General features: G+C 49.6%; 1 protein-coding gene across 1 annotated transcript in view; it reads right to left on the bottom strand.

Annotated features, from left to right (window-relative positions):
- Positions 1 to 12,207, bottom strand: part of OLFM1 (olfactomedin 1) — a 53,665-nt gene extending 41,458 nt beyond the window's left edge. The window contains exon 1 of the mRNA XM_087944280.1: positions 11,698 to 12,207. Coding sequence (XP_087800406.1) covers positions 11,698 to 11,763 — 66 coding nt within the window. The 5' untranslated portion in view covers positions 11,764 to 12,207. The remainder of the gene's footprint in view (positions 1 to 11,697) is intronic.
- Between the last annotated feature and the right edge of the window lie 436 nt (positions 12,208 to 12,643).

Raw genomic sequence — 12,643 nt, 5'->3', positions numbered from 1 at the left:
TGGATTAATTCATCTGGATTATATGGATACCTGTCTACCAAAGGCACTGTGTTCATTTTAAATGAGTTTAATTGGACTACCAAGTTTTGCAGGACAAATGGGAGTCAGAATCTGGATGGAGGCAACGTTTGCTCCTATCAGGAACACCTTGATGTAGGCGCATCTTTTCCTGGGCTCCTATTTCTTAACTTTGCCTGTTGAAACCTAAGACCAGGTGGGAATCTACCTGTTTGGACCAGTTCTATAGAACCGGTTGTTACAATTCTGTGCAGTTTGGAGAACTGGCAAATCGCGCCACTGGCTGGCCCTGCCCTGCCCCCTCATTCCTTACCTGGCATGCGCACCATCAAACTTGCCTGCCTTTGGTAAGTTGCTATTTTTCCTCCCCTACCACACCATCAGCTGTTCTGCTGTGTCAAGATTTAGATTAGTTAGAAAGCAGGAAATTGTTGGATTTATTGCTTTCTAGCTAATCTAAAAGCAGAGCTAAACCTTCCTTAGGACTGAAGCTTCTATTTTTCAGTGCAGACTCAGGTAGCAGATGGCAGAAAGGTAGATCTCTGAGTGAATCTGTGATTCTGTGAGCAACTCAATCTGCCTGCCTGCTTTGCCTGATTTTGGGTAAAAGTTGCTCTTTTTAAATAAAAAATTCAATATTTACATAAATATTTATAATATTTACATACAAGCCACCCCCAGCTAGTCACATGATCCCCAAGCCACACCCACAAATTAGGCCATGCCCACAGAACCAGTTGTTAAGAAATTTGAATCCCACCCTTGCCTAAGACCAGTTTAAGATCTTTCCAAGAAGTGCAAAATTACACATGGACCTTTAGACCTGGAGACCATTACAACTCCAGAATCAAGAGTCTCTGAAATCAACAGAATACAAGTGAGAAGTGACAAATTGTGTACTTCTGCTTTGAAGGACTGACCTAAAGAGTAGATCCAATCCACAACAACCTTGGTAGAAGCAAATGTTTAAGCAAGAGAAGCCTCTCTGGCAAACTTCGACTGCGAGGAAGCCAGAATGAAAACAGACGGTGCTTTAATTCACACAAAAGACGGTGCTTTCCATCGCACAAAAGAAGGTGCTCAGGGATTTTTGTAGAGAGGAAGAATTCCTGGAGAAAATGTGGTGAGATGAAGGCTTGCCTCCGGAAGTTGTGGATGTTCCATCAATGGAGGTTTCTAAGAAAAGATTGGAATAAGGTCTCCAGGCTTGAGAAAGGTCCCAGGGGTTGGACTAGATGACCTCCAAGGTCCTCTCCAACTCTGTTATTCTGTATTCTTCTGTGAAATGTTTCTATGCATCCAGAAGACAGTGGGATGAATGTCCATCAACCTGGGACAAAGAGCATCCCCTTTCAAAGCCAACAGTTAGGTGTCTTTTACTAGTTTAACGAACCCACGTTTCCATTGGATGCTGCTGAGATTCCCAGGGTTTTAGCCAGAAAAACCCTGGTGAAAGATGCTGGGATCCCTTTGGCCCATAGAATAACAGAGTTGGAAGGGACCTTGGAGGTCATCTAGTCCAATCCCCTGCTCAAGCAGGAGAGTCTATTCCAAATATTAGCCTCTACCTAGGATTGAACTTGCAGCCTCCTGATTGTGAGGCAAGAGCTCCACCTCTAGGCCTCCGCACTGGAGACTTTTTCAGCTTAGTCCTGTTTTCCCTGCGTGCTTCAAAGCTAGAAACACTTGGAAAAGAGAAGAAAGAGTATTTCTACAAAACTGAAATAAATACACATTAGCAGAATACAGAGAATATGGTGAGAGAGAGGGGAAAAAAACCCAATAGAAGCAATAGAATATTGGTGGGTAGCCAACAAATTGCAAGAAATTAGCCAATTGAAGATATCACGTGGCTAGTCCTTTGGATAAACCATTCTTTAAGAAAACAGATTGCAAGAGCACATTTGTTCAATATGAACCCTTTGGAAATCAGTGGGATGTGGAAATGCTGATAAAAGCCACTTCCGCTGAAATTAAATGGTAGATGCATCATAGCAAGCCAGCCGAAATATTCCAAGGAAAACCTGTTTTGTTAAGCCCATCCAAAACATGGTCCTAGATAGCCAGTATGGTGTAGCGGTTAAAGACACCTAACTAAGAATCAAGAAGGTGGGAGACTTGAGTTCTAGTTTTACCTTGGACATGATTGTCTCTCTCCCAGCTCTAATAAGACATTTAAAGAGGAGACAAGAACAGCTTTGGTGTCGTGGTGAAGACATCAGGCTAGAGACCAGGAGACCCTGAATTCTAGTTCTGCCATGAAGCCAGCTGAGCGACCTTGGGCCAGTCCTCACTCTCAGGCCCAAGAAGGAGCCGGTGGAAACCCCTTTTGAAAAACCTTGCCAAGAAAACTGCAGGGACTTAGGCAGGCAGTCTCTCCGAATGGTATATGGCCCTGATGACACTCAGAGCCATTTGTGGCACTCAGAGCCATTTGTGCTGACACGCGAGCTGCAGGCAAACTTACCTCACTGGGAATATGTGTGCCTCACAGGTGATTTTCGGCACGTTTGAGGCCTTTTTCAACCTCCCAAAGGTTTGAGGAAGGCTTCTGCAGGCTTTGCAGGCCGAAAACTAGCCCCGTTTCATCACTTCCTGTTTTTCCGAAAATACTGGGAGTGACGAAACGGGCCTAGTTTTTGGCCTGCAAAGCCTACAGAAGCCTACAGAAGCCTCAAGCCTTTGGCAGGCTGTAAAAGGCCTCAAACCCGCCGGAAATCAGCTGTGAGGAGCAGTGCAGGTAAGGGGGTGGCTGGCTGGGTGGGTGGGGATTATGCCCGCATCGTAGGGGCACATTGCCTTCTGGGTGCTGGCACGCAAGTGCAAGCATGCAAACGCAAGCACAATTTTTGGCACAGGAGCCCCAAAAGGTAAGCCACCACTGGTGTAGGGTCTCCTGCATGGGCAAGGGGGGGTTGGTCTAGATCAGTGGTCACCAATCTTTTGGACCTCATAATTTTAAATCCCACGGACCACTAATATGAATTTTGACTGACAGTGCCTTGCTGACGTTGGTGGGAAAGTCGGTCCCATATTCCAGAGCTAAAGTAGTCACAGGACTGGCCCTTTGGTCATCCCAGAGCAGCTGCTCCTCCACCCAGGTGCACCGGCCTGCCATGAACTGGAGGAGCTGCTCTGGGTTGACCAAAGGGCCGGACTCCTGCAGCTCTGGAATATGGGACCCACTTTCCCACCAATGTCAGCAAGCCACCCCAGGGCGGATTTCCTTCCCGCACTGCCACTGGTCTTACCTTCCAGTTCCAGCTAGTGTGGCTCTACTCAAGGTAAGGTTTGCGCTTGGGTGAAGGGTGGAGGCCAACGGGTGGGCAAGCCATGTGGGCAGCACAGCCTTGTGTTCCCGTGCAGCCTGGATTAATTGCTCTGGGGGGAGTGCTTTGGGGGGGGGGATATTTCTCTGTGGACCACCAAAATTTTCTCATGGACCATCAGTGGTGCCCAGCCCACTGGTTGGCAACCACTGAGCTTGATGACCTACAAGGTCCCTTCCAACTCTGTAAATCTGAATCGGACACAATTGAGTGGAAGAAAAGGGTCAGGGATAAAGCTTTGACATTTTTTGCCCCCGTCCCATGGAGACCACCGTATTCTTTGGGTCTCTCTCTCCCACTTCATGCTTAAGAGTTTCCACCTGTGCAATAAATTTATGCAACAAACTCCCTGGGGGGCTGGGGGTCAGGTTTATTTTATCTGCCTGGTTTTAGTCTGATCACAGGTGCTTGTTGCTCATAGAAATAAAGAACAAAGGAGAAAAACTCTATATGAAGAGGAAGCTTTAGAATGGAAGCACAGCACTGGGGGAGGGGAGGGGGAGGGTTGCCCTGCACCCATTCAGCAAAAAGACCCGAGTGTTTACTGGCCAGATGCCCTTCCTGTTACCAATGCGGAGTTTTTTTCCCCAGCAGATAAATTCTCATTGTGCCCAGAGAGAGAAATACCTGCCTCTCTCTAGGATTGAACTCATAGCCTCCTGATTGTGAGGCGAGAGTTCCACCTCTAGGCCACCGCTCCACTCTTCTACCTGCCCCCAATGCGTGGTAAGAATTGATGTGCAAAGTCATTTTTCTGAAGCTGTCACAAGATAAGGCAACCTTCTCCCATGGACAAAAAATCTCTCGTTTTCCATTTGTTGTTGGCTGGGAGCATCCAAGGTTAGCATTGGAGAGGCTAATTCGGCCTTGGGTTGCAATACGTCTTAAAGAACCCGACAGGAATTGTGATCAAGCAATTATGTCAAAGAAGGAGATGTACCAGATGGGGAAGACAAAGGAGGGAAGGAGCTCCTGCAGAGTTTCAGAAAACCACATGGGGAAAAAGGTTTGTTGTGGTTTGCCGGCAGCTGGTGCAGACGGCAGCGGAATTGGACAGTGGGGAAGAAGGGGGACCAGTCAGGGAGCCTGGAGAGGACTCGGACGAGGGTCCTGTGTCTGATTGCAGAGATGGGGCCAGGAGCATCTGGGAGTGGGATGTTGCTTCTGGAGCCTCCAGAGTCTGGCAGCAGCGAGGCAGAGGAACAAGGGGAGCCTGTTCCCAGTGCGCGTGTGCACAGAGCTGCTAGAAGGCGAGACCAGCTGGAACAAAAGGGGCAACTCAGAAGTAAGGCGATTGCCCCTCCCATAAGGGATAAAAGTCAGACCTCAATGATGAAAGCTTTGCAGGAAGCAAAGTAGTTTGATAGATTCCGAGTCCTCCTTGAAGCTCCGGTTGTTTTTTTCTGGTATTTTGGTTGTTTCTGTTATACTTGGGATACTTCTGTTTTGGGCAACATTCCACAGCACTGAAAGGCGTGTATTTATCTTGAGGAACTGTTTATAATTAGTTCTGGCTGGGGATGAAAGTAATTCCCAGCATTGCAATAAAATAGGTTTTGCTTTTAAAAGTTTGTGTTTAATTACGTTTGAAGAAGCCTGGGTCAGAACAGTTCCCTTCTAACTGCAAAGGAAATGTTGTAAGCCGCCCAGAATCAAGTGGTTGGGGAGATGGATGGCATAAAATTTTAATTAATAAATATTTGGTCAGCAATCCAACAGCAATTGGTCAGCAAGCTGAAAGCACTGAGGGAGGGGAAATTGGGTCTAGCCCATGAAGTGCCCTTGAGGACTTCTTCTCCAGCCAAGGGACAAGAATAGCAGACAAACTGGGCAGAACCTAATCCAACGAAGCTGGTTTGGAGAGGAACAAAGAAGAACTTAAGATGGACATTAAACCAACCTATATGAAAAGAGAAAGAATTTATAGAAACTGCAGTAAAGGAAATGGATTTTTTTCTTTAAAGGGAAAGACACTCCAGAACGTATGGGATACAGCTAAAGTGTATTTCAGGGGATTAGCTATAACCTGTATGGCTGAAAAGAATAAAGGGAAAGAAAAAGAAAAACAGGGTACGATGCTAAGGGGAAGAATTCAAGAAATTGGAGTTAGAACTTCAAAGAGATCCACAAAAGACAACACTGAAATGGAGATAATTAAACATACATTAAATTTAATAGAGTCAGAAGAATTGGCTCAATAAATTGAAAGGGCAAAAGAAAGTTTCTTTGTAAACGCAAATAAACTGGGAAGATGGTTGGCGTATAAACTTTAAAAAGTAGTTCACCCTGTTGATGAGCCAGTGCAGCAGAAGGTCAAGGTTTTCATATTTGTACCAAACATGAAGTTGTTGACCTCAGAATTGGATGACCTTTGATTTTTCAGGTGATTGTCCTAAGGTAAAAAGACATTGAAGCATCTATTTTTGTTTTTTTCCTCTTATCCAACACTAGCTCGATACCCATGCTTCACTACGAAACTATGTGGTGGGGCTTAGTTTTGGGGGAGGAAAATATGGGGGAAAATTCTGCCTCTGCCTACCAGCATCCATCGGTGTTCATCTGGCTAGCGTCCTGTCAGTGTGTGAGAGAATGGAAGGCTGTTGGAAACTGAAACAGTATTTGCTGTGTGAGCAAGAAGGAGACAGCAAGGAGCCTGGGTGTGGCTTAGCTCAACTGTTCTCTACTAAAGCTGGTTGCTGCTGTGAAAGTAAAACTGAAACTCCTGTTCTCTGCTTGTGTTTTCATTTGGAATCAAATTCTTTTCAGGTGGGGAGGGGGAGTAGAACTCCTTAGCATCAGAGCAATAATAATATACCAAATATGAATGCTCTGATGGTCATTTTGAAAACTCCTTTCTTAGTGAGCACCTAGAAGCCAAGAGGAACATATGTGCCAAATTTCAAGTTTGTAGGCTTTACGGTTCTGGAGATTTTGTGATGATGCATGAGGGGTATTTCACTTTTATATAGAGAGATTATTTCCCATATTCCAAATGAAGGTGATGATGATATAGCAAAACTTTTAGTTATTGGTGTGTTTTTTTTTAATTCACACCCAATAATGTAGCTCCAATACTTGTAAAAGCTATGAATACTGGAAAAAATATCCTAATTTGAATGCTATTGATAGGAACATTTTCTGCCACAAACCCCACATAATCAGTTTAAGCTTTCAGGCTACCGATCCATAGTAAATCATGAAACTAAATTACAGTCTCAGGCCAAGTTGTTTCATTCATGACTAATTCTTCTAATCCTGCTTTCTCCAAATTCCTCTGGAGGTGTCAAATGACAGCTTCGTAGAATTGGCAAGTCCATTATTCGCCACCAGTAGGCCCTCTGGGTTTAGTGGCCAGTGGTGGGATTCAGCTGGTTCACACCACTTCAGGAGAACCGGTTGTTAACTTTCTGAGCAGTTTGGTGAACTGGTTGTTTGAAGAAATCATTAGGGCAGAGAACCAGTGGTTAAATTATTGGAATCCTACTACTGACCGTGGCTGGAAGTTTTTGGAGCGATCAGGCTGTGGTAGGCTTGCCTAGTCATGTCCCAGACAACGAGAACCCAGGAAGTGTTTAAAGCAGAGATCTCCAAACTTGGCCACTTTAAGACTTGTGGACTTCAACTTCCAATGCTGGGAGTTGAAGTGCACAAGTCTTAAAGTTACCAAGTTTGGGAAACCCTGGTTTAAAGCCAGAACAAAGAAACCAGGCCTTCAACACAGGTGAAATTCTGGAGAAAGGTTCTGGCTGTGAGTCCCATTGTTTGAACTGATGCAGTCATCCCAGTTGCAGGATAATAGGGAACTCGCCCACGTCAAGAGGGCACTGGAAATGACCTCTGACCAACGCATGGGCTTTGAGGCTGACCCGGAGGGTTCAAAAAGGGAAAGGTCCCCCAAACCCAGCAACTTAAAGACCAGCACGGCTCTTCAGTGACACCCCACAAACCTCCAACGCGTCCGTCTCACCTTCTGTCCCTGCAGTGGTATGGAAACCACCCAAAATCTGAGCATGGAATGGAATTCCACAGAACAAAGAACCCAGAATGCAAATTTTCCACAGTTTCCCACCATTCCAATCTCAGACCAAGGTTTTCATTTTGAGAAGTTTCTGCCAAAGGATTCTATTTCAACAGCCCCGCCAACCACGTCAGGTTTAAAGGTGAGCAAAAAGAGTAAGCAAGTAATCATAGGTCATAGGAGAAAATCTCCCATGTTCCTTCTAACCCTAACATTCTACCTGTCCATGACCCACCTTTCTGACGCAATTGTACACACCGCTTCCAAGGCAGGGTATACTTTAAAATAAAGAAAACAATGTAAGGTTTAAAAAGCAAGGAAAAGTACAATTGCTGATGTTCAAAATCCAGAATAAACAGATGCATTTTATAGATGTTCCAGTTGCAAGGGCCTTCAAACTTGGCAAGTTTAAGACTTGGGGGCTTTGACTCCCAGAATTCCTGAGCTAACGTGACTGAAGGAGGAATTCTGGGAGTTGAAATCCACAAGTCTTCAAGCTGTCCAGTTCGAAGAGCTCTGTTCTAATGGGAGACACACAACCCACACCCGAGTGATGCAGGGGTCGGTATGAGTTTCAGCACTTGCTGAGTGTTTGGATAGCAGGAGATCTTGTCAAGGAGCATCCGAAGGTCCAGAGAAGGACATGAAGAGTTAATGGCTCCTGATATTGATAGACGCAGGGTTTTAAACATCTTCAAATGATCTCACAAAGTCATTGGAATCGATGCCAACCTTTCAAGACGGGCATTCGGCAATCCCAGTAACCTCCGCCAGTTAGATGTCAAGATGCCAACTGGAGTTTTGGAATCCTTCCAAGAGTCCTTGACATTGCCACCCATTTTCATCCTTTTGCCATCTCCCAGCTTTCTCCACTCTTCCCTCAGCCCATCCCGGGGTTGCAAAGGATGAGAGATCTTGCTTGCTTGTGGGGCAACACTGATTTCTTAGCAGCTGCTTGTCTTCCAGCTCCAGTCTGGGTTTTATTTTATTCTACTGGCTTCCTTTGCATATTGCCTTCCATGTTTGTTTATTGTACATCCCTCTTTCTGCCTTCACCATGAATCTGGGAATAGGTCTCCGTCTGGAAACGGAATGGCATTGGGCTGTAACTTCAATCCGCTGGGCGGGGGGGAGGGGGGCACCCGTTTTAAGTCCCTGTGCATTTGGGCTTTCGCTCATTGGCTACCGAATGTTTGGTGATAGGAAGGAAGATGTGCATGAGATGAGTGTGCGTTGATGTTGCAAGTGTCCCAACTGGAAAGCAAGTGGTGTGAAACAAAAGGAGGAGAAATAAAATAAGAATCTAAGGATCAACATGACTCCTCTTAGATTGTCCCTCCGAGTCAAGATAATCTAAGGAACAGCCTTTTCAAGGAAGAGAAAGGGCACCTTGAGTCAACTCCTGGCACCAGAGCTGGTACCAAGCTGAGCAGCTCAAAGCATCCAAAACAACTTGGGGGCACCAAGAAGTCCCCCTGACCTCTTATGCTCCACTACCGCCAGTTGGGGTGACCCTGTTAACTGTTCCCAGAGATGAATGGCCAGAGCAGGCTGAAGACTTGAAGCAAGAACTCCAGATGTTGCCAGGATCCAACCTCTAGATTATTACCGAATTAAGCAGATTCGACCAGCCATGGGGGGGGGATGGTGAAGATGATGGATCCTCAGAAGGATGGGGAAAGGGTGGGGATTGGACCCTCTTAAGCCGACCTCTGCACCTTTTGCTGCACAAGTCCAAGACCTGGACTGTAGAAAGATGACCTTTGACCCCATGGGAAGGGTCTTTCCCACCACCTGTCAAAGGGGAGCCAGTGAGGGTTACGTACATACAAAGCAGAAGGTCGACAGCTTCCTCCAGCCCCACCCCCATCTTCCCAAGTGCCCTCACCGACTGCTGCCTGCACAACAAAGCTTGACAATGAGTGCCAAGATGAGAAAGAGCACAAAAGCACAACCACCCTTGGCACTGCCTCCCTCCCTCCCTGCCCATCAAGCTCATTTATTCTTTCAGCCTCTTCAAAATCGTGGTTTTATTATTTGAGTCGTGTGGTAGCTACCGAAGCAACATCCTGGTCACAAGGGAAATGTTGGATGGATTTGGATGTTGATGATTAGCCTAAAAATCTGAGGGATTTCACACGGGAAGCAAAATAAAATAAAATCATTTTGACTGAGGATAAAAGACTTCCTGGAGGATGTGGATCACCTCTTTCTCTAAAAAGACAAAGGCAGGTTAAAAAAAACAACAACCCAGATTGTCTATTGCAGACGGTCAACTTCCAAGAAACTTTGACATGTTCACAAATTGGCTTTTACAAGAAAGAAAACGGAACTCAGCTGCCTCCCAGTTTTGTTCCAGAAAGGGAGCACAGCAAAGATGCACATGTGCAAAACCCATTTCCCCACTGCTATTGTTACAGTAGCATCCTTACTCCAGAGGATGAATCCTGAGCCACATAAAAAATCCCCAATTCTAGTTATGCCTCAGCCACTCAGAAGAGAGCTCTTGACCACAGTGCGAAGCGAATTCACGGTCTACCTTGCAAGGCTGTCATGAAGATTCTTGAAAGCACGTGGCTGTTTTTATTCTGCGTTTCCCCACTCCTGACTTGGAAAACCCCTCCCCAGTGAAACCCAGGCTTTCAAGCCCCCCCCTCCCCCAACAGGACTGCCTCCCCTGCTCTTTCAGCGCAGCAGCACCCGTGGGACTTTGGGCTGAGCTCAGCCTGACTCAGTCTCCTATCAACGGAGATGCAGCTCCGGTTGCATCCAGGGAGTGAGAGGCTTGTCAAACAACCGCAGTGGTTGTGTTGCTGTCATCCTCTGCCACGGGTGAGAAGCCTGAACAGGGGGCTCCTCACCTCCACCACAGCCAAGCCTTCTCTCCCATCTCCCCATCCAATCTGGGGGAGGGTCTCTGTCTTGGTCCCCCTCACTAAGGATCTTTCCAACTTGCTTTGTTGTCAGGGCTCAAACAAAGCCGCTCTCTTGCCCTTGAGGAAAATATATACGGGGGGGAGAGGGGAATGCTTTCATGGTCAGGCAGGAAGGTGGCCACTTCAAGTGGGTGAGGGGACGCTGCCAGGCAATGTGAGGGTCCCTGGAATGATCTCCCTCATCAAGGAGACTTTCTCCAGCCTGGGATGGGGGAGGAGGGAGGGCTGGGATGCTAAAAGGCACCCCAAAGCTGCAGGGCAAAGCAGGAGAAAGCCATGTCCATTTCACCTGGGCTTTGTCCACTTCTGGCCCATGCGCAGTTCTGGACAGAGAGTAATAGCTGCTCTCCCCCTCTCTCCTTGTGCGGTGCACACACAGACACACACACACACACACACTACCAACAATGATTGCAGTCAGCCACCAGGCTTCACCTGACAAAAAATAGCAAAAGGAAAGCAAGCACCCCCTCCCCTTTTCTCCCCCTCCCCCTTTTCTCCCTATTTTGCAGCGCCTGTTGCAAGAGGGCTGCGGGGTGCTTGTCTTTCAGGGCAACCAGGAAAAAAAGAAAGGAGGACAAAGAAAGAAGGCGGAACCCAGGGAGGGGGGGGGGATCTCCTGCAAGGCTTGGTACTCTCTGCAGGCCACTTTGGGCTTCCCCTCAGAGCACCTCTCTCTCCCCCACCCCCACCCCGCACCCGCATCTTGGAAAGAAGCGCACAGACCGGCCTCCGCATTGAACCACTCGGAGGAGGGCTGGGGGCGAGCCAGAGAAGGTCTTGCAAAGGGAGACTCTGAGCTCCTTCCTTCCTTCCTTTCCTTCCTTCCTTCCTTCCTTCCTTCCCTTCCTTCCTTCCTTCCTTCCTTCCTTCCTTCCTTCCTTCCTTCCTTCCTTCTTCCAGGAATGGAAACTCTCGCCCAGGGAAACCGCCAAGGAAAGGTTGTTTTGGGGAGGGGGACGCTCCAGCACGGTACGGAAGGGAGGTCCGGAGGCGGGGAGCCCGGAACAGACTTCCTTGCTCTCCGGGAAGACCCCTGGCCAGCCCGTCCTCCCGACGACTCCGCGTAGTCCTTCACACGGAGGCCACCACGAAGGGACTCGGGGAGCGGGAGAGGCTCCAGACCGGCCTGGGGGCCGGGGAGGAGGAGGAGGAGGAGAGGAGGGGGCCCCGCGCTGCCCCTTCCCCGACTTGGCCGGGCAGCCTTTCGCCAAGCCCCACCCAGCGGCTCGAACGGGGGCGACGGGCGGACCGCCGTTCAGCACCTCGGACAGCGTCCGGCTGCCCCGGGGCGTCCGCGAGCGGCGGCGGGACCCCAACTTTCCCAACCCGGGGGGCGGTTGGTGGGGCGGGGGCAGAGGGAGGAGGGAGGGGGTCGGGCGTCGGGGGCACCTACTTGGCTGAGCTCGGTGCCCATCAGCAGCAGGACCAGGAGGCTGAGCAGCTTGCGGGCGGGTGGCATGGCTTCGGCGGGCGGCTCCAGCCACGGGCATCGGCGGCGGCGGTGGCCGCCTCCTCCGGTTCAGGCGACTCGGCGCTCCCGACTCCCTTCGCAGCCCCGCCGAGGAGGCGCTGGCGGGCTCTGGGGCGGCTCTGGGGCGGCGGCGGCGGCGGGCGGTTTAGCAGCCCGAGGCGGGACGGCTGGAGGCAGGGGGCATCCTTGCCGGGCGCGGCTCCCCCGACCCGGCTTCCTCTCCGTCGCCCCGCCTGCCCTGCCGGTGGCTCCCCAGGCCGGGAAGAGGCTGGCGGGAAGCAGAGCCCAGCCGAGCCCGGAAGGGCGGTCTCCGCTCCGCCGCTGCCAAAAGTTTGCCTGGGAAAGCAGGTGGAGGAGGAAGGAGAAGAGGGGCGCGGGGGATCGGGCGGAGAAGGCAGGGAGGAGGAGGGGAGGAGGGGAGGGGAGGCGGGCGCCGCGAGAGCAGAGCCGGGAGCGGATGTGACATCAAGCGACGGGGGGACACACATTTGACTAAACAGAGGGAAAGTGAGGCAGCCTCGGAAGGGGCAAGCGATGCCCCCGCCCGCCCTCTGCCCAGCAAGCCGCCTGGGCCACCCGGCTCTTCAAGCGCACCAGCCCCCACCCCACCCCCGTGGGAGAGCATTCGCCCCTCCTGCCTCTGCTCTCGCCCCCCCACCTTGTGATCCTTCCCTTCCCCACCAACCAGTCAGAACTGAAGAAGCTTCTTGAATGAGAAGCGAAACGTCTTCGGAGAAAAACCAGAAAGTCCAGTTGCCTCTTGTGGTGGGAGGGAAGCAGCTTTGGGACTTCGGATCCTTTCAGGTTCAGGTCGCTCCTCTTGGCCAGCAAATGCTTCTGGCAGCAGCCCCTCGGGTCGTTCTTGGTC

The sequence above is a fragment of the Notechis scutatus genome, chromosome 15 (genome assembly GCF_049901735.1).
Source record: "Notechis scutatus isolate UNSWTSFEM ecotype Mainland chromosome 15, rNotScu1.2, whole genome shotgun sequence".
Lineage (NCBI taxonomy): Eukaryota > Metazoa > Chordata > Lepidosauria > Squamata > Elapidae > Notechis > Notechis scutatus.
Note: the sequence above shows the minus strand (reverse complement) of the source record. Positions and strands in the feature narration are given on the sequence as shown.